Genomic DNA, 22844 nt, shown 5'->3' with positions numbered 1-22844 from the left:
ACCCTCAAGCCTCTTCTTATACTTTTCTCGTTGGTCCATCAACGGCCGAGATTAAATCTCTAATCAACGGCTAAGATTAGATTTGGCTTGATCCATGACTTTTGGAACATTCTAACCCAGTTTCATATTAATACCCCTTAATATTTTATTTTTCCTAAATTTAGACTTAGGAACTCCATTAAAAATATTAATTATTTTAATATCTCCCAAACCGGTTAAAATCTTCCCAAACCATTTCTGGGTCTTGGAGATATCATGTGCTTTAGCCTCTCCACCAATTTTCATGGCTAAAGCACATCCGATGCTACCCCAAATCAACAGTAGGTGGAGTGAAATTTTTATGGGCATTTTGATTTCTTTCCCTATTTATTGCCCTTTCTCTATCTTTGGCCATTTCTAACATCTGCTTCGGTGAAGGATTTTCTCCATACAATTCAGTGATCCTATCTATCTCTTCAAAGTTATTCATACTATGGGAAGATGGAAACTTCTTATTTATCTTTTGGTTATTCTCCAGAACTCCCATCCAATTTTCCATGGACAAATGATGCTCTTTGCCAACCACATTAATTTTCTCACTTGTCCCAGCCATTCCTCCTAAAATCCTTATTGCATAAGGGAAAGTGGCTTCATCATGCATCTCATCTCAAGGTCTACAATAGGGGATTAAATCATCAACTAAATTAGTAGACTCAAGTGGGTTTGGAGGCCTATGCTCATTTGGAGGTCCCTTCTTTTTCCATCTATCATTACCTCGATTTTGGAATCTCCCAGATTGATTCCTCTCCATGGCCACCAATCTATTTTGGATGGCATTCATTTGAGTAGTGTGATTTGCTTCCATTGTCTTAATAAGTTGGGTTAATTCTTTAATAGGATCATGTGCACTTTCTTCCTTTGCCTTCCCCTTAGAATCATGAGACTTTGATGGCCCTCTATTGAAACCAGGAATTTCAGATTTTCCTGATTCCCTTCTAGCCCTTTCCATCTTTAAGGCTTCAAATTGAGCTACACCCAAATTTGCAAGCTCTTTCCTTCTTAACTCATAGGTAGTATCAACACCAAAAGCATCTAAATATGAGCACAAAAGAAACTCATCAGGAGGCTTAACAGTAGCAAGCATGCTTTTTACCAAATCATTGAATCTCTTATTGAATTCCTCCATGGTTTCATTTTCATTCTTCTTCATAAATCTAATGGCATTGATCAAGTGCCTATTCTCTTTCTTCTCTCCAAATTTTCCTATGAAATCATTGATGATAGCTTGTAAGGAATCATAAGAGTTAGAAGGTTGCGCAATGAACCAATCAAGAGCATCCTCTTTTAAAAAGAGAACAAAAAGTCTCATCTTCACATCCTCATAGTTAGCAGTGTTACACCACTTGAAGATGCAAACATTGAAATTCTTGACATGTGATGCAGCAGTCAGGGATATTGTGAGGATAGTCATTTATGTTAGTAAAATCACAAGGAGAAAAAAGATCATTCATGATGTTTGGCTCTACTTGTTATTGAAAAAGCAAATGGATATCATAAATAGCCTCTTTCCCAATATTAGCAAGAAGTCTACTATGAGAGAGTCTCTGAAAACCATTTCAGGCTCAAAAGTGGGGATAACTAGACTTCTTGGATGCCTCCTAGTAGAAACTCTTGCAAGATTTGGATTAATTGGAGTCGCCACTTGAGCAAGAATATAATCCTAAAAGTCCAAAATGCCAAAACCAAAATTTAGTCGATTTCCCAGGTACAAGAGGACTTGTCCCCGGAAACGGCGCCAAAAGAAATGTTGTCGCCTGTCACACACACCTAAGTTGTAGGTTTTAACCCTGTACAGAAATTACCTGCATACGAATTCTTAAACAAAGAAAATAAACAATGCAAGAGCATAACCCATAAAACACATATGCACAGAGATTTTTCCTGGATCCCAAAACCGGGACTACCAGCTTGAATTTTTTATTATGTTCCTTTCAATGTTACAATACATATTTATACATGCCGAAGCATCCAATACCATGGACCAAAAACCATCGCGTCCAATACCATGGACCGAAAACCATCGCGTCCAAAAAACATGTGCGATAATCATGCACAAAACCATAGGTGGGTCCGCCCAACCTAACATATGGTCCAAAACCAAAATTTTCCGGGGCGCTGCCCCGGACCCCATAAAGTGGGGTTACGGGTGCCCTTCAAACCCCCTATTAACTACGTGGAAAGAATATAACACAACCCAACATAAGTTAGTGAAAAAAACCCTTAACCCCATAAGGTGTGGTTGGTGGAAAATTTAAGAGATGGGGCTGTCACCTATTCCCAACTCTCTCTCCATTTAAGATCTCTCCTAGGTAAGTTAAGGGGGGTGGTCCCTAAATGGAAAACTAAGTTAAAAAAGATGTGAGGTTTCTGGGAGATGTTAGAGTGAATTGGATTACTTTTAAGATTATGAGCAAATATGATGAGCCATATGAAATGAAATATATAACCATCAACACATGAATAAAAGATTTGCATACATAAAACCAGTGTCTTCAATATTGCTTAAAATAAATAATACTTGCTCAATAAAAATGAAGTGTTTCAAATTGAAATACAAGTAACCCTGTCAATCAAATACAAGATGTTATCATGAATATGATATCACATGCAAGATATAAAATTTTCTTTCAAGAAATGCTTTCAAAATATATAAAATCCAAAACATGTGTGGAAGCAATATAAAGTAACTCGCAAAGGAAACAAATTAAACTTTACTTGCAAAAGTGAAACAAGATGATATTTGCCTAAATACGATAATCAATTTAAAGTATTTGCATCAAGGAAAAGTACATGAAATAATTTGCAAGTAAAAATAGTAAAATGTGTTAGCATGAAAAACACTTGAACTATGATTAAATGCAATCATCTTGGTTAATTTTAATCTAAATGCCTATTCTAGATCTAACATTTCTTTCCACTGTTTTGAAACAAGTCTCTTATGTGAGTCGTGGAAGGGGTCCAGAGAAAGACAGTCAAGGCTATACTAACGATACCTTCCTTGGATTACCCAACACACCTGATTCCTCTGGCACTACAGAGATTGTGGCTCTGACGACTGCAACGTCATCATGTTAACCACATAAGAGGGTCTATGTCCCTCAAGTTGATGAAAGAAAGGGGTCCCTAAGAAATGTCTTTCAACCAAGCTTATGCTTAGAAGTAAATTAAGTTAAAATGCAACTATACTAATATGTCTAAATGAGATGCAAGTAAGTTTATTAGTGCTTGTAAAAGGAAATGCTTCAAGTAAATGGAAATATGCTCAATGAGATAACTTAGATAATTGCTCAAAATCATTCAAGATACAAGAACATAACTTCATAAGCACATAAGATTGTAAGTTGCTCAGAGTAAGTTCTTTAACACATGATATATCAATGATCCACCAACTAAAGCAATGAAATGAGATGAAGCTTCAAAGTATAAAAGATTTGCAAAGTGAGCAAATAACTTAAAATGAACGAGCAAGTAACCAAATGAGCCTATAGTGAGGCAAGCATGAAGAAATTGTCAAAGTAACTAAGTCTAACTTTGCCACATAAATTGAAATGCTTACACATAATGAAGTAAGTTGCTAAAAAAAATGAGATTCCAAATTGTACTTAAAAGCAAAACTTCAAGTGCATAAAATGGGAACTAGTAGCAAAATTAAATTTAGAAAATTAAATTGTGATGGTGAGATTGTGTTAATTCTAAGACATGCAAAAATGAAAATTAAGAAAACAATGCAAGATCAATCCACCCACATGTTTCTCCTTCTAAATAAGGAGAAAATGATGCCTTCGGTGAAACCCAAGCTCCCACAAGAAAAATTAAATTTTTTATTAAATTGTTACAAAGATGAGAAACTTTCCCAAAAGGTCTCACGTAAAACTTCAAGAGGAATCTTTACAATATAAGAGGTTCTTCAAGCACTAGACTTCCTTCTCGAAAGATAAAGTTAGAAACTAAAGTAAGTACAATGAGAATGCTCTCAAGATTGAAGGAGTTAAATGTCTCTTAGTATTCCAAAGCTTAGCCTCCAATGGTGAATGAAGCTTTGCAAGAAAGAGGAGCTAGCTTTCTATGCCCACGACCTCCTAGAAGATGAACTTCAAATAAGCTTGGGAGGTCCTACAAGACAATGGTTAAAATTTGAGTGATTTCTCTTCAATTCTCTTGTCACCAACACTCCAACTTAGACTACAAAATCAAGAGACCATTAGTGTAGAGAGAACATGTGAAACAATTGAATATAATACAAATAGTGTACAAGAAACCAAATCAAGTGATGGGGGTAAAACCCATCACTTGTTTTAATTTAGGAAAATGCTCTCAAGAAGCTAATATAAAATCAATGAAGCACTATTTGAAAAAATTTAAATTATGAAATGTTTTGCTTGTATACAAGCCATGTCCAACGAATCCCTGCAAGAACACTTATCCGTAAGATGAACTATGAAAATCCAAATAATGAACGAGAGTTCCTTTGAAGGTGCCTCAAGAGTGGGTTGGTCTCCCAAAGACTTCCCCTCATGTTTGATTCAACAAAAATGATTCTTCTACAATACTCCAATCACACATTATACCATATAGATTTAGATAAAAAAGCAATGGATTGAAACTTCTAGAAATTTATGTGAAAATAAACTAGAACTTTCAATATCTAGAGCCTACTTCCAAAATCAAATGCTAATACTCTAGCTTTGCAATAGCAAGTCTACAATAAGTATATGGAAATTTGAAATAACTCAAAGCATAAATGGAAGAGATTATACCAATAGCTCACAATTCACCATGCTCTAAAGGAAAAACACCCATGAATGGACCCCCAAAGTCTTTTTATTAAAACTCTTGAAAAGTGTACAAAGCAGCAGTGTTTCCGCAAGCACAATAGCTAGTAAACAAATGATACAAAATGAGAGCTCAAAGATCTATTATATAGAAAAATGGGAGCAAATCTCAATGAAAACCATGTGCCAAGTGTGATGATGGCAATCCCAAGGCTCCTTCATGCAATTTGATTTCCCCCAAGTGCCATTCGAATTCCTCCAGAGAGGCCCACACAATCCTTTAGGAGGAAAACTCGTTGAAGAAAGGACAAGTGTATGTGGGAGTGGAGTGGTGGGAGACCACTCTCCACTCATATCTAGTGGAACTCTAGTCCAAATCCCACCAAATGATGACTCATTAAGCCAATTCAAATTCCTCTCCTCAATAAATGCGTTTTTCCTTGAGAAATTCGTGGTTCCCTCCATAAAATTTGATTTATTTGGAGCAAATGTATTTTCCCTAAATTTAGGAGTCCACATCACCTTGAAACTTCACTTTAACTTCTCAATGATTTTCCACCTCATTTCCACATCATTTAGCATGTGTGGATTTTTATTTTTCTCCATTTATTTAATTGTTGGTTCAATTTATTGCCACATTTTCCACTAAACTTAGGAAAAGTGGGTTTTGGGGTCTAGAACACATGTTTTACCCCTCAAAGTGTGTCATAATAGAAAGCTGAGGGTGAGAGGTGTAATTTTGAGCACACATACCCCATAAAACTTGTCTAAACATCACTTATTACATATTACATTCAAAATTTATTCCAATTTCCATCCTATGGGAAATTTTAAAAATAAAAAAATGACCCCCTAGACCTAACCAAATTCCACGAAAATTTACAAGTGATCAACTATGGTAATATACAATGACTCTAGACACTAAGACTCACCCAAGGCCTCGCCTTCAAGCCATACTCCGGCTTTGGGGGAATGCTTGGAGAAAAAAACTCAATTAATTATTAAATTCTTGGAGGAAAATGATAATTAACCAAGTGAAAAAAAAACTCCCAGAGTAGACTCACTTGATGACAAGGTCCCAAGTTACCTAGGTCTGTTACATGACTCAAACTCATCATACTAGCATCACTTTACATCATCCTCGTAGGGCTTGTGGAATCTGGGTACAATAGAAGAAGATGAGAAGAAGTAGAGTTGAAAAACTCTAGTGATATTATGATCTCTGATGGTACAAGCAACCTTTGGTACATCCTTGGGCATGGAGTCTTCAAAAAATCTTCAGGTGTCACTCCAATGATCAACAGTACCATTAGGGAATCCAACAGTTCCCCAACACGAGCCAGCTTGGCCACTAACTCGGCAAAAACCACTCTCATGCCCTCTAGCTCCTTGTTCTGCTACAAAATGGTCTCTCGGACTATAGTGGCCTTCCTTTTCAATGCCAGAAGGCCGACCTAGAACTGATGAAACTGCTATGGGCGACTAACATCTGTAAACTCGGTCATAGCTCTAGGTAACTCTGTGTCTCTTGGCACCTCATGAACAATGTATATGCCTCCTGACTCCTCATCAATGGTGGGCATCTTTGTGTCTCCTGGCACCCCATCAACTGTGGATATGTCTCCTGGAACCTCTTCAATCTATTGGTGGTTGTTATCACCTGAAATCTCAAACATGGCCATGGACACCTCATTGATGGATACCTCAACAACATATGGCACCTTATCAATGGTGGACACCCTTGTGCTAAGTGACATCTCGTCAATGGATGGTCCTATGACTACGTGCTTTACTCTCTCTGTTGATACCTCAACCTGTGCCACCAAGGTGCTCTCCTCTAGTGGTGACTCTAAAGTCATGCTAGGTCGACCTATATCCTCCTCACACCCACTAGTGTCATCCGCCTCTTGAGAAATTTCATGCTCAACCTCATTTTCTTCACCTGCAGGTCTGCAACTGCTTTTCCTTCTTGCTGCCTTTGTTGATGCCCATTCTCCGAACAACTCCACCAGTCTTGTGAGATTCCTACTATAATTTTCAAATTTCTCAAGGAGTTTCTCCTGTTGAGACATTTTTGGCACAAGTTCAATCGGAAGAATAATGTTGGACTAGTGTTTCAGCCTCGGGAATTTTAGCCCAATAATAGCAACTTGGCATTACCGTGATCTAGACCCACAACTGGCCAAAATCATGCTCTAATACCACTGTAATATTCCTAAAAGAAACATTAAATGATAACAAAACTAAATCATAGGCATGCAACCAAAAATTTAACACACAAGCAGATATATCAGATACATTAGAAATTTGCACCAAAAACACTGAGCCATTTTATGATATTGATCAAGTGGGGTACAATGAGTGAAAATAGATGAACCTGGGCTTGCCACAACAAGCAAAGGCAAACCCAAGTGGAAATCACACTGCCCAAGTGTTGAATGAGCTCCCCTCCATGACCTGCGCTAGCCCAGAATTCTCTACCACTACTGCTGGAAGAGAAATTGGATTTTTTCCCTCTCTAGTGCTCAGAAAATTTTGAAACTTCATCTATTGTGTTCTCTCCTTATGACCAACAAAAACCCGAAAGCTTTCAGCTCAACTCCCAAGCTCTGGAATACCCACAAAATAGGATGAAAATACCCACTCTCGGCACTAATATGCACCTCCAAAAACTGCTGTAGAATCTGCCCCAAAATCCCCCCAAGTCATGCCAAAAATCCCTCCCAATTCCTCCTAAAATTTCCCTTATTTCTCTAACTCCCTCCTGCACCAAATCCCCTTGCCTCCTAACCCCTACGTAGGCCAACCAGTGGCCCTTTGTGCATGCCCAGAAGTTGCCCAATTCGCTCCCATAAATTCCCCCAAAATCAGACTTGCAAATCACCAACAAAATCCCAAGGGAAAAAGCCCTCAAAAACCCGAAATATGATTTGTACAGAAGCTGGTTCTCCCAAGGGGCGCAAGTTCCTCTTCTGCGCCCAGTCTGCCCACATAATTCATTGGAATGCCTCGAGATCAGCTCCCAAATTGTATGCTAAACTCTGCTAGGGATGGCACTCGAAGTCCCCTGAAGGAAGAGGTGAGATTCCCGCCCAGAAACCTCGTGTTGAACAGCACAATGTAGACTTAACTCAGCGGCTCAAGCGTACAAGAGTTCAATTCTCAAATTGGCAAAAAGTCCCAAAATGAGGTCTTCTCCTTCTATTTATATTTGCTGGTCCCTTTCCCTTGTGGGCTCCACCAAATTCAAATTCCTCCTTCTGCCTCCTTTCCCACAAGTGCGAGTTGCCTAAGGGTGCGAATTTCCCTTTTTGGGTGGCCCCCACCATCCACCAACACTTCAATTTTTACTTTTTCCTTATGTTTGAGGCCTCCTCTTTGCCAAGAATCAAGTGGTGTCTCCTCAACCCACTTTTCCTAAGTTTTAACGCCAAAATATCTCCCAATTGCCAAAATTGCAAAAATTGATATTCTTGTTGACAAAATTAATTAATTGGGAACATTAAAGAATTCATATTTTAATATGTTAGCCAAAAATAATAGGACAGCTTACAAGAACCAAAAGACAAAATGCATTATTTATCTTCGCAAGCAAGCCCAAACTAAGAAAGAGATGTTTTGTATTCATCTCACATTTTCAAGAATGAGCTTATAATGTGTTCCAGCGAAAACTTTTTGAATGTATTTTAATCTTTGAAAATGGCAATAGCCCTCACATAAATTGTGCTCCCTTGTGTTTGGGTTTGTCATTGTTCAGTTTTAGATTATTGTTTAATCATAGGAAGACAAAGCTTGCTAATTTGTACCGCACCTGTTATCCCAGGATCGAATAACCCTGCTTCTGTGGGATTATAGAGAACTACCCGGTTTTCACAAATATGACAGAATAATCTCATGGTAAAACTTCAAAGAGATAACTGTTGAGCTGAACATTTATAACAGTTACTTTCAAAAGTTGTTTATGTGCTAACATCTTGTTGAGTTTGTGTACTTGACATCATGAACGCAGTGAGATGCTAGAGCATCTAGGCGATGAATATATAGAGACCTTCTTCAGCAAATGTGAATATCTTCTAGCAGAAAATGGTCTTCTTGTTTTGCAGGTATGTTCTCTACCACTTCCCTCAGTATTTTGTATATTACGCTTGATTTCCAACTAGAGGCACATTACATTATCATTGCAACTAGCCCTTTTCTTCCATTATCCAACATGTCAATAATCATTGCTCTTGTCATGATGTAATATCGAAATCTGTCCTCCTGTCTGTTTGTTTCTTCATTTGCTCTATTCATCTTTAATTGTTCTCGAATCTTAATCTCAGTTAATCTTCTGGCAATTGGCAAACAGTTTATCTCAATAGCCGATGAAAGATATGATGAGTACAAAAGAAGTTCTGACTTCATCAAAGAATATATATTCCCGGGGGCATGCGTGCCTTCATTGAGCAGAATTACCTCAGCCATGGCAGCTGCATCTAGACTCTCGTAGGAAGTTCCCCTACTTATTTCCTATTTCTACATATATAATAGCTTCTCATCAATGTTAACAGAGATTTTGTACTGCATTGACATAAACCCTATATTTCACTTTCAATTCAGCTCCAGCCAAGTAACGAATTCACAAGTAAGCTTCTTGCAGGCAAAGTTCATTACTGATCTACAACTTACTGTTTTAATGATTCAGTGTGGAGCATGTGGAGAATATAGGCATGCATTACTCTCAGACCCTGCTAGAGTGGAGGAAGAACTTCCATTCAAACCGAAGGCAGAATTCTTGTCACCTGCTCAGCAAAACATAAATAAGAATGCAAATAGATGAACGAGCAATTTATTTGATGTTCGCCAGTTTATTTCAAACTAAGTTACATGTACTATTTGCTTCATCGTGTGTGCAGGGATATATTAAAAATGGGCTTCAACGAGAAGTTTATAAGAACATGGGATTACTATTTTGTGTACTGTGCAGCAGGATTTAAAACTCTTACCTTAGCGGATTATCAGGTATGCCTTTCTTGCAAAACCAGCACACTGTTTTTGTCGTCTGCAGAAGCATAATGGCAACATTGCCATAATGTAAAACTTGCCAAACCAAACAAACATAAATAAATTTGTACTGTTGCAACTGTTATTTGAATACCTGTAAATTCTAAAATTTGTGCAAAAACTTGGGGGTGTTGGTAGCAGATGGTGTTCTCTCGACCTGGCAATGTTGCAGCTTTCAAGGATCCATACTCCCCTATTGCATCAGTTCACAAATTTATGTGAATGGATTTGACATTATTTCATTTCAAGAACAAGAACATAACATATGAATCTCGTCAGCTATTTACTTTGTCACTGGTTGTGATTTGACGTAAAATCATACCAATTAAACAAATATTGGTAATATTTAATCTCGACAGTTAAATGACAATTGGTAATATTTGATGGCGACAATTGGAAAGTCACATAATTATTTGTGGAAACTAGCTCATGTTTCATGTTTCCTTGGGTATTGGTACCATGAGTTGGTGAACTGACGCGGCTACTTTTTGGACATAAATTTTGTAATTGCAGGTTAAGTTTAAATCATAATATTTTACTTATTTAATATTTGATAGTAAGGCATGCGCATAGTGCAAACGTAAGAAGCAACCATCACGTTAAAGTTATCAGTGCCTTGTAAAAGGTAAATAAATAGTATCTAATTGCAGTGCTTTGTAAAAGGTAATTGGTATCTAATTTTATAATGGTATCTAATCAAATTATATTTTAATGTTTATGAGATTAAAAATAGTTTATCGATGATTAATTTTCTGTTTTTAGTTTTTGTAATTTAATTTTTTTTATTTAAATTAATTAAATTATTATTATAAATGTATTTTAATGTTTATGAGATTAAAAATAGTTTATGAATAATTAATTTTTTATTTTTTGTTTTTTGTAATTCAAACATTTTTTTATTCAAATTAATGATGAGCTAGCTCAATCCACATGTGTGATCACAAAAATATATGGAAAGCCTTTAATAATAAGATGTAAATAAAAAACTGATTTAAGTTAAATGATGATAGATTTTTTATCATTTTAAGGAAATTAAAAGTTTATATTCTAATTTATTTTTAAATATATTTAAAAGTGATTAAATTATTATAATTTATTTATTAATTTGTAAGTTAATACTAATTTGTAATAAAAATATTTATTATATTAATTTGTAAGTTAGTATTAATTTGTAATAAAAATATTTATTATAAGTTAAAGTGTGTTAATTTATTATCCTTATAAAAGGAAAAAAAATATTTGTGGTTTTTTTATGGTAGTTAATGCTTTTAGGCCATTAACATATTTCTTTGTATTTTAGGAAATGAATATTGAGTAATAAAAAAAAATCTAAAAAAAATGTCATTTTTAATTATCATCAAGGCTACCTCATTAAAGTTATATACTTTGTAATAGCACTTAACAATAGCTCCATATATAATACCAAATACTATCTCCATTGTAATTTAACTTTCTATTTAAAAAAACCGAATTCATTTATAAAATTTGTAAATATAATAAAGTTGAGAAGCCACTTCCATATAAAGTTGTTAAGTAGTAATTATACCTCATGTGGATTTAGCTAGAGTGGTTAGCAAAATTGTCTGTGATCCTCTCCACATGGGTCCACAAGGGTTATATTCCCCTAGATTGACATGTTGCTTGTTGTGATAATTCTAAAAGGGTAGACAACCCCAAGTGGATTGTTCGTGATCCTCTCCACATGGGTTATATTCCTCTAGATTAACATGTTGCTTGTTGTGATAACCCTAAAAGGGGAGACAGCCCCAAGTGGGGTGCCTCAACTCTTGCTAAGTTCTAAGTTTCCTCCTAATCATTGGCTTATAAGTTGTTGGTACTAATCTAGAGGTTAACCTAGAGGTTATAGTGGGGGGTTGTTGGATATAACCTAAATGCTATAATGGAAATCTAAGTTATAAGTTTCCTCGTAAGTGTTGACTTATGGGTTGTTGGAACTAACTGAGGGGTTATAGTGGGGGTTGTTAGCACTAACTTAGAAGCTATAGCGACAATCTAAGTTATAAGGTTCTTCTTAAACATTGGCTTGTGGGTTGATGACACTAACTTATAGGTTATAGTGGGGGTTGTTAGCACTAATCTAGAGATTATAGTGACAATGAGATTTGAACCTAGGCTTTATTCAAATAATCTTTATTAATCTTCAATTGCTTATATATATATAAACTCATACTATACAAAAACAAATAAAATACTATACTAAACAAGATAAACAAATAAAAATAAAATGTGAGAAAAAAACAAATAAATAAAAAGAATGAAGGATTCATTGGTTAGCTTTTAAAAATAAGGCATGGCATGACCTTTGTTGTAAGATTTTTTTTTCATTCTTCTGGCTATATGATGGTAAGTTTTATGAGAGGAGAACAATGTAACATCATGTGCTCTAACAACAATGTTTAAGGGATAAGGGATGTTATACATTATGATAATCCATAAATTTATAATTTCTAATCATTTCAATTATAGCACTTGGTATGGGTTATCAAGTTATTGTGTATTAAATTTTTTATTTATTATTCTTTATATTATTATAAATTTTTGTAGTTAAAATAATAATATTATTATTATTAATTTTTTATTAAAATTTAATTTATTTGTAAGGAAAATTGTTGTTTTATTTCAAGTTAAAGTTTCTATTTTGTCTGATAAAGTAAAAATTATTTAGTTTAAAGTTAACTACCTATTTATTCAAGTTTTATGTTTTTGTATGTATTTTAAATCTTGTATTAAAACTTGCAAGTTTTATGGTTTTTATATGTATTTTAAATCTTGTATTAAGGTTTGCATGAATGATAGTTAAAGAAGAGGAGATTAATTATCTTAATTTAAAGTTTGTGTTTTGGTAAATGAAGCGAAAATTATTTAGTTTAAAATTAATTACAAGGTAAGTAAAAGATGTTTTATGATTACTTTGTATTAATATTTGCATGAATAATAATTAAAGATGGACTAACCATCTTTTATTATTATTTTTAACAACTTTATTTTTATTAAAAATATTATATATATATATATATATATATATATATATGTATAGGAAATAAATGTTTGAATACATGGCTCGTCTTGACCCAACCATCATTAGTTTTTTCAATAAAATAATCTCATCAATTTTATAATAAATAAATTTATATGCCTACTCTTGTCTTGGAATTTCGAAAAGGGGGATTTGTAGTTGTCTCTAATGAAGATGCCTCCACATACAATATAGTTGAGGCCTCCACTAAAGGGACCACCTACTACACATCTAAGCCTAAGTAAGGAGCAAACACAAGGAAAGAAAATTAGCACATAGTAAACTATCACAAAAGAATGAGAGGCTTCAAGTCATTCATGGGCGTTAACTGTATAGATGCTTGAAATGAGAGATGCATATACTATAGTCTAATAAATGTGACTGTACACATAGACAATATGCAAGTAATAAAGACATGAACAAAGGAAACAATTGGTCGTGCCCTCCCACACTCCTAACAAATTTTAAACACTTAATCTTCCCATATTTAAGATGATACAATATTGGCACTTATGCTTGGGAACTAATTATAGTTAAGGATGAAAACAATACTAAATTGGGACATATTCCTAATAATTTTAATAACCCATCCATTATATCAAGCTCGTGTATGTTTCTTGGTGTACGTGATCTGTATTTCTCCATACCATCTGAAATGAAATTTAAAAAAAAGGTACATATAATTATGTTTATTAACCAAGTCTAAAAGTAAAATTTAATAATATTTCAAGTCATCAATTAAAATAATATAACTAAATTCCAATTCCAATAATACATAATATTGTTTGCATTTTACTTATAATAGTTGGTTAGACCTTTCATTTTGAGTAAGGACACAATATTTCCATGTCAAGTAGAAGCATTAATACATAACACTTGTTTTGAGGAATTTGATGCTAAGTTATAGGTGGAGTAAAGGAAAAAGGATGGGAGGAGCAGATATTGAAGTTTGGAGGATGTGATTCTTGGTATTAAGAAGGGAAAGTGGCAGAAGAACAAATGTAGTTGGCATGTATCAGGAAGAAATGGGTAGCAAATAATAATGCCCCTTATTTGAATAGCCAACCTTAAGCTATATTTATATGGCTAATTTAAGTGATACTTTTCCTGTAACAAGGGACTAATATGTTAGTGCTAGACTACAATGCCAATATTAAAAACCTATGTGGCCCCTAGCATAAATTATTATCCAATAAATTGTTTTGTCACTAGGACCCTACCATGTTATGTGTGAGCCACTACAATATGAGGGGTTGGCTCATAAAGATGGATTCACAATACTAGTTCAATGAATAAATCAACCTCTTTATTGAGTATAAGGGCCTATTAATTAGATAGGTGGTGCAAAGTTGAAGGACTAATTTCCTTTTGCTAAGATTTATGACATATTTTAGATAGACCTTTTAGTGATCCTATATGAGTGGTTGCAACACCTTGAGGAGAACTAGAGACTTACTTGGAGAGATAGAAGAATTGTTACTTCTTAGTAGCAATAAAATGATATGATAACCTAGTCATGACCATTGTATATTTATGGGTAAATATCACTCTATCAAGACATATCTTGGATTTTGTGGTGAAACTAAGCTATTCATACTCAATATTGAGGAACATTTTATGAAAGTTCTAAGGAGAAGCTTGGTAAAATAATTCCCCACTTGGGTGAAGATGTTTTTACTTAGTAATATGTAATTATGACTTATAATGCTAGAATGACCAACTTGGATATTTTTCCAAATTTTTAATTGATGCAATATTCACCTTTATTTAAGATGTTAAAGATGAAGAAGAGATCATCCAACATGAAACTTGATGTTTGGGAGGGAATCTTGACCAAGGAAAAAATTGTGAGGGGTATTGGAGAAACTTCCTATATAATTGAATTAATTAACCAAAACCCTGATGTGGCAGTTGAACTACCCAAACTGCTAGTAGTTACAAGGGATAGGGAAAGTAGTTCTAAATTACCCCTGAGTTATGGGATATTTACCCCCGCTTTTTGGAGACTTATAGTGCCCATGTAACCCAAAGGAGGGAGCCACATTTTGTAGGGTGGGAAACATGAATATGGAAGGAGGAAATGAATTCTAAAGACAAGAAAAGAGAGATCATGTGGTGGAGTAGAGAGCTTAGATAACGCAAAGGATAGAACAAATAGATAACACATACATGGATAAAGAGAGAGAGAGAGAGGTGAAACGTGAGGAGAACCCTAAACCATGTATGTGAAGGAGAGTGACAGTCACATTCTCTACCCTAAAGTGAACCTTGTAGAAGCTTGAGTGAAATTCCCCTTAAGGAATTTGATTTGGGTTGGGGGTGGCTAACCACGAGAATCCTGTTAATTTAGCAGATCGTAGATAAATTCCCTCCTTTGGATAGTCTTCCTCATCAAGAAAGACCGCTCCTAGCACTTGGAAGAATTTAATTTGGTTAAGGAAAAATGTATTTTTGAAGAGGAAGCCAACATGTGCACAAAAAATAGGTCATCTTTAAAGAGAAATTGGGCACCCTTGGAAGCATATAAATACAAGTCAAATTAACCTCATTTGGACATCATCATCAAGCATTTTCTTCTCTCTCTTCTTTGGATTGGTTCGTACAGGTCTGAATTTGGTTCAGGAGATTGGTTTGTACAGGTCTGAATTTGGTTCAGGAGATTGGTTTGTACAGGCCTGAAATTGTAGGATCTAAGCTCACACGTGCGAAAAGAAGATATTGTTTTGGAGCTGCAGGGTTGGTTTGTGGAAATCTCGGTTGCAGTCACTCGCGTGATAGGGTGCTCCCTATGGTTGGATAGCTACAGCTGCATTGATGGTTACTAGCTCTATGTGGTTGTGACCTAAGATACTTTTGACAGTTGACCACAGACTTTGACCATTGACCCAGGCTTGGAAACTTTGATTTTGATCAGATTTGTCTACTGGGCTCTTCTCTTGGATATTGTTTGATTGGTTTTGTTGGATAGTCTCTTGATTAGTGAATTGGAACATTGTACTCTCTCTTTGTTGAACATTTTATGACAATCTAATAAGAAGAAGAATTTGAAAGGGTTTTCCCTATTGTGGGTTTTCCCTGGTCTTTGACCAAATCCTTGTGTCCCTTATTGCTTTTGATTATCTTATATTGTCTATTGCATTTATTATTCTATTTACAATTCCTATTGATCATTGGAAGATTAAATTGTGTTGAAAGATGCTAATGAAAGAAAATAATTAGGCTAAAGTGATTGTAAAAGCATAGAAAAGTGGAAAATTAGCATGGAATCAAAGCTAAGGTGAAGACAAACCCAAGGAGACAAGAGACAAGAGCAATCATTCTTGAAAAATTTTGAAGGAGCCTATATGACTTGGATAAGATGTCTATTGCTTAGAAGATCGGGTTGGAATTTATATTAGATGGAAATGATGTTTTGTAATATGTACAAGGAAAAGTACATGAGCCCCCATCAAATGCCTCTATTGTTGTCAAATCCAAGTACAAGAAAGGTGAGCTCAAAGCCAATAAAATTATCATTGATGGTTTGCAACATCATTTGTTTGGTTATGTTGGTAGTTTGTGTTGAAAAGTAACTAGGTTCGGTCTTCATAATGATATGTGTAATTATGGTTTTATTTAATTGATGAAAATAAGAAAAACAAAATTATTATTGCAATGCTTGTCTCATGGGTTTCATGAGCAAGGAATTTAATTTTTAGTATGACTCCCATTGTGAGTCCTTAGGATTGATCATAAAGTCAAATTGAGTCAATGTCATGTATCAAGGACCCTTCTTGGGCATATTACATTTTGTATGAATCATTAGATAAGTATAAATAGCCCTTCAAAACCAAGCAATGTCTCCTCCTCAAATCGGCTTCAAAAAGGAATAATGTAAACTCTCCAAAGGACATGTTGTCTCATTATGTTGGGAATCAACTATAAATAGGGAAGCTCAACCTAATTTTAGAGAAACAATTTCAGTGAAGGAATTCTGAAATCAGAAGGTGTGAAAAAGGTCAAGGAAGAAGCCTCCCAACCAACAAAGTGAAGAAAGGGAAGGGTGAAGTCATTAGGGTCATTTTTGGGCTTGTTTTAAGGTCTATAAACCTCCACATGTGTGAGAGATCTATGTTGTCTATTACAGGAAGAAAGGCCAAAATATCACAGTCACTATAAGGAGAGTAGTTTGGTGAAGAATAAGGGTGGCATCAAGCTGAGTTGTCAAGCAAGCAATCTCCAATTAAAGCGAAGGGAATCAAGGGCTCAAAGGTGACACTTCACACATTGTAATATCCCTTATCAGGAATATTCCTCAAACACCAGCAAACTCCAACCAGAGATGGACTGGGAGGGCATTTACCAGAAATGTCGCCTCTGAAAAGAGGACGAGATCTGGAGGCTACCTGGCCCTTTCCAGACTTTGTCTAAGAGTATAGGAGAAAACACACAAGTGGTATAATGACCGAGAATGCTCAAAGAGATAAAAATAACAATGGTGCAACATATAACAATATAACCATAACAGATACTCAAGAAATGCAGAGAGAAATGCTAAGCCATTTTATTATACTGAGTAATAGAATGAGTACAGGAGGTGATCGGAAAGATGGCACCTCGACTTGCACAAGGCAAGTGAAGAAATACACTCAGAATAGCAAAGAAATGGCCCCTCTCTGAACTGCGTCCAAGATGCTGGAGAACTGTCGTGCTACTGCTGCTGCTAGAAATCAAATGAGGATTTGGGGCTGCTCCCCTCCTCAGAAAAGGCTGAAACTCTAGAATCAAACTCTACTCAAGAAACCCAGAAAAACCCAGAAAGCTTTCCATAAATGGCCGACCCCCGAAAATCATCCCCTTGGGGTTCTGTGCAGTCCCTCAATGCTCTGCGCTGCCACTAAATGAAACCCTCCATAAATCTACCTGATTCCTCTGCCAAAGCTCTCCAATATGCAAGGGTTAATCCCCTGCTCTATCTCTCAGCACAAATCCAACTGCAAACCCTCACCCAAAACTCCTGCCAGAAAGAACTGCGTCACCCCTCTCAGTGCTACGCAGTCCTCCAAAACGCTAATGAAACTGCTACTAAAATGCTGATGAAACTACTGCTGAAATGCTAATGGAAATACCTTGCCCGAGCAGGCACTCGAAGTCCCTCAGGGCTAAGGGTGAGATCTCCAAACGGAGACACTCAATGCACTGAACAGTGTTGCAGACTAGCTAAACAGCCAGTGTGCTCTAAGTCGAAATGACTATCACAAATGCTCATAACTAAATGATCCAAAATGATGGGGCTCCTCTCTCCTTTATATCCTTTGCCCCTCTCAATCCCAAGGCTCACCTCCTCCTGTGTAATTCTTCTCTTGCCACGTGTTTCTTTCCTTCTGCGCAGTCCCTCCATGTGTCTGCGTGGGCTCCATTTCTGCGTCCCCCCTTGGCCCCCTTAGCTCCCCCTTTAAGTCAAAATGTTGTGCTACTAGGAAGTGACTTTTTATTCTAAAAGTGAGTTATGTCCCCCTTCCTCACTTTTTTATTTACAAATAACTATAGAAGTCAAAAATCGAGAAAAATCGAATATTCCAATTAGCCATGGCTAGTTAGGAATATTATAGTTTCCCCTGGCAAAATGTTGCTTGTCCTCAAGCAACTGAAGTAATGGATGCTGCAAGGTTTTCTCAGTCTCCCAAGTGGCATCCTCATCCAGCAAATTCTTCTACCTCACCAAGAATTCCCGGACCGTCCTACTCCGCAGCTGCCTCTCCCTGGTATCAATGATAGCCTCCGACTGCAATACCAAATGGCCCTCATCATCCATGGGTGGTAGCTCATCCATCACAGTCACCTGCTGCCCCAATGTCTTTTTTAGGTATGATACATGAAAAACGTTATGAATCTTGCTGCCTTGGGGTAGCTCCAACTCATATGCAACCTTTCCAATCTTGCGTATCACCCTGTATGGCCCATAAAAGCGGGGCTTGAGCTTCTCAGCCCCCTTCTGCTTCAGTGACGACTGTTGGTATGGCTATAATCGTAGGTAGACCATGTCCCCTACCTCGAACTGTCTTTCCACCCGACCCTGGTCGACATACAGCTTCTGCTGGTTCTGCGTTGTAGCCATGTTATACTTGAGAGCTCGAAGGATATCCTGACTCTCTTGGATCCAAATCTTGGCTCTAAGAGCCTTGCTATCACTAAACATCACGTCAGCAAAAGATAAAGGATGATACCCATATAAGGCATAGAATGGTGACATACCAATGGACATGTGATGTGAAGTATTGTAGCAGTACTCCCCAGATGCAGCCACTTCAGCCATGCTCACTGTTGCCCACTGACATAGTTATGCAAGTAGCCCTCCAGCGACTTGTTAACTATCTCTGTCTGCCCATCCGTTTGTGGGTGATAACTGGTACTCGGTGTCAACTCCGTCCCCACCAATCAGACAAGCTCTTGCTAAAACCCACCCATGAAATGACTGTCCCTATCACTAACGATGGTCTTAGGAAGACCATGTAGCCTGAAGATCTCTCTGAAGAACAGCTCGACCACTTGTGCTGCTGTATAGTGTGCAGATATGGAAAAAATTGTGCGTACTTCGTCAGTTGATCAACGACGACAAAATACAATGTAATATTCCTAACCCGGAATATTCCTCAAACCCCAACAAAAACTCCAACCAAATATGTGCAAATGATACAATAACCCAGAAGTGATAAAATAACAGTGGAACAACATATAATAATGTAAACAGGAAATATAAGCAGATACACAAGAAATGCAGTGAGAAATTCTAAGCCATTTTATTATACTGAGCAATAAATGAGTACAAGAGGTGATTAGACAAATGGCACCTCGACTTGCACAAGACAAGCGAAGAAATATTCTTAGAATGACAAGAATGGCTTCTCTGCGTGGATGCTACTGTTGCTGCTAGAAAACAAATGATGATTTGGGGCTGCTCCCCTCCTTCGAAAAAGCTGAAACTCTGGATTCGGGCTCTACTCAAGAAACCCAGAAAAACCCATAAAGCTTTCCTGGAATGGTCTCACATTGATCTGCGTCCCAGCTGCTGGGAAACTCTCGTGCTCCTGCTGCCGCTGGAAATCGAATGAGGATTTGGGGCTTCTCTCCTCCTCAAAAAAGGTTGAAACTCTGGAATCAGACTCTCCTAAAAAAACCTAGAAAAAACCAGAAAGCTTTTCTGAAATGGCTGACCCCCAAAAATCACCCCCTTGGGGTTCTGCGCAGTTCCTTAAAAACGCTGATGAAACTGCTGCTGAAATGCTGATGAAACTGTTGCTAAAATGCTGATGAATCTACTGCTAGAATTCCAATGGAAATACCTTGCCCAAGTAGGCACTCGAAGTCCCCCGAGGCTAAGGGTGAAATCTCTGAATGAAGACACTCAATGCACTAAACAGTGCTGCAAGCTAGCTAAACAGCCAGCATGCTCTAATTCGAAATGACTATCACAAATTCTCATAACCAGAATGATCCCAAATGAGGGGGTTCCTCTCTATTTTATAGCCTCTACCTCTCACAATCCATAGGCTCACTTTCTCCTGTGTGATCCCCTTCTTGCCATGTGTTCCTTCCCTCCTACGCAGTCCCTCCATGTGTCTGCGTGGGCCCCATTTCTGCATCCCCCTTTGGCCCCCTTGGTTCACCCTTAAGTCACAACGTTGTGCTACCTAGGAAGTGAATTTTTATTCTAAAGTGAGTTATGTTCCCCCTTCCTCACTTTTTATTTACAAATAACTATAGAAGGCAAAAATTGAACAAAATCAAATATTCCAGTTAGCCATAACTAATTAGGAATATTACAGTCTCCCCCGGCAAAATGTTGCTTGTCCTCAAGCAACTGAAGTGATGGATGCTGCAAGGTTTTCTCAGTCTCCCAAGTGGCATCCTCATCCAGCAAATTCTTCCACCTCACCAAGAATTCCCAGACCATCCTACTCCGCAACCGTCTCTCCCTAGAGTCAATGATAGCCTCCGGCTGCAATACCAAATGCCCCTCATCATCCATGGGTGGTAGCTCACACGGTCACCTGCTGCCCCAATGCCTTCTTCAAGCATGATACATGAAAAATGTTATGAATCTTGCTACCTTGGGGAAACTCCAACTCATATGCAACCTGTCCAATCCTGCGTATCACCCTGTATGGCCCATAAAAGCAGGGCTTGAGCTTCTTAGCCCCCTTCTGCTTCAGTGATGACTGTCGATATGGTTGTAATCGTAGGTAGACCATATCCCCTACCTCGAACTGCCTCTCCACCCGACCCCTGTCGGTATACAGCTTCTGCTGGTTCTGCATTGTAGCCATGTTATCCTTGAGAGCTCGGAGGATATCCTGACTCTCTTGGATCCAAATCTTGGCTCTAGGAGCCCTGTTATCACCAAACATCACGTCGACAAAAGATAAAGGATGATACTCATATAAGGCATAGAATGGTGACATACCAATAAACATGTGATGTGAAGTATTGTAGTAGTACTCCCCCAGATGTAGCCACTTCAGCCATGCTCGCTGCTGCCCACTGACATAGTTACGCAAGTAGCCCTCCAACCACTTGTTAACTATCTCCGTCTGTCTGTCCGTCTATGGGTGATAGTTGGTACTCGGTGTCAACTCTGTCCCCACCAATCGGAAAAGCTCCTGCCAAAACCCGCCCATGAAACGGCTGTCCCTGTCACTGACGATGGTCTTAGGAAGACCATGTAGCCTGAATATCTTCCTGAAGAACAGCTCGGCCACCTATGTTGTTGTATAGTGTGCAGATATGGCAAAGAAATGTGCGTACTTCATTAGTCGATCAACGACGAAAAAGATACAATCCTTGTCCTGTACCATGGGCAACCCTGTGATGAAATCCATAGAAATACTCTCCCATTTCCCCTCCGGAATGGGAAGAGGCTGCAATAATCCTGCAGGATGGCTCATCTCTCCCTTGTTCCTCTGGCAAACATTGCACTCCCGGATGTGTTGGAGTACATCCTCCTTGAGGCCCTTCCATGAGAACCTCTCCCTAATGGCCCTGTAGGTTTTTGTAAAACCTTGATGTCCTGCCAATGGGAAATCATGTGATGCCTAGAGTATCTTCTTCTTGAGCTGAGACCCCTCAGTGAAGAAGATCTGGTCCCTGTAGTAGATGATCTCATCGACCACCCTGTACCTATCATCTACCACCTGCCCATCCAGAACCTCACATGCAAATCTGTCCTTGGAGTACTCTACTAAGAGTCGAGCCCTCCAATATGTATCCAAGCTCATAAGAGATGACGTGGTTGGTCTACGTGAAAGGGCATCTGCTACCACATTGTTCTTACCTTTGACATACTCAATGTCAAAGTCATATGCTTGGATCTTACTGATCCACTTCTGTTGCCTCTCCTATAGCTGCTTCTGCTCCAAAAAGAACTTGAGGATGTTGTGATCAGTGCTCACCTTGAACCTGTTGCCTACCAAATACTGCCGTACTTAGCCAATGCATGCATGATGGCTAGCATTTCCTTGTCGTATATGGAATATAACCTCTCATGGGAAGGAGCTTCCGGCTCTCAAATGCTATAGGGTGACCTCCCTGCATCAATACTGCGTCGATCCCCTCTCCCAACGCATCACACTCCAAAACAAATGGCTGCGCGAAATCTAGCAATGCAAGCAACTCCTGGATAGCTCGCTCAATCTCATCCCAATAGGCCTTGGGGTGCCTATAGGGGGTGGTAATCATGACCTGTATGCCCTGCTCAAGCTCGATGGTGTGCTCAAACCCATGGTCCGATGGCTTTCCTGGTGGAATCTCCCCAAACACTATGGCATACCGGTCAAGGATGGATTGTATCTCCAGATGTATCATCCACCCTGTAGTCCCTGCCTATGATGCACATAGCTCTAATGCCCACTCTATGTCTCCCTTTCGGAAGACTGCCTCCATCCGATGAGCCGAAACAGTCTTAGGCGGATATGTGT

The 22844-nt window shown here is 37.8% G+C and overlaps 1 protein-coding gene across 1 annotated transcript in view; it reads left to right on the top strand.

The window, feature by feature from the left end:
* Window positions 1-10321, top strand: part of LOC149227733 (uncharacterized) — a 266646-nt gene extending 256325 nt beyond the window's left edge. Inside the window, exons 17-22 of the mRNA XM_089375553.1 lie at window positions 8635-8708; window positions 8821-8914; window positions 9160-9296; window positions 9496-9576; window positions 9707-9812; window positions 9996-10321. Of these exons, the coding sequence (XP_089231679.1) occupies window positions 8635-8708; window positions 8821-8914; window positions 9160-9296; window positions 9496-9576; window positions 9707-9812; window positions 9996-10076 (573 nt within the window). The 3' untranslated portion in view covers window positions 10077-10321. The remainder of the gene's footprint in view (window positions 1-8634; window positions 8709-8820; window positions 8915-9159; window positions 9297-9495; window positions 9577-9706; window positions 9813-9995) is intronic.
* The last annotated feature ends 12523 nt before the right edge of the window (window positions 10322-22844 follow it).

The sequence above is a fragment of the Pinus tabuliformis genome, chromosome J (assembly GCF_031772625.1).
Source record: "Pinus tabuliformis cultivar Carrire ecotype Pingquan chromosome J, CPIR1, whole genome shotgun sequence".
NCBI classification, from domain to species: Eukaryota; Viridiplantae; Streptophyta; class Pinopsida; order Pinales; family Pinaceae; genus Pinus; species Pinus tabuliformis.
The sequence above is the reverse complement of the archived record's forward strand: the minus strand, read 5'-3'. Positions and strand labels throughout refer to the sequence as shown.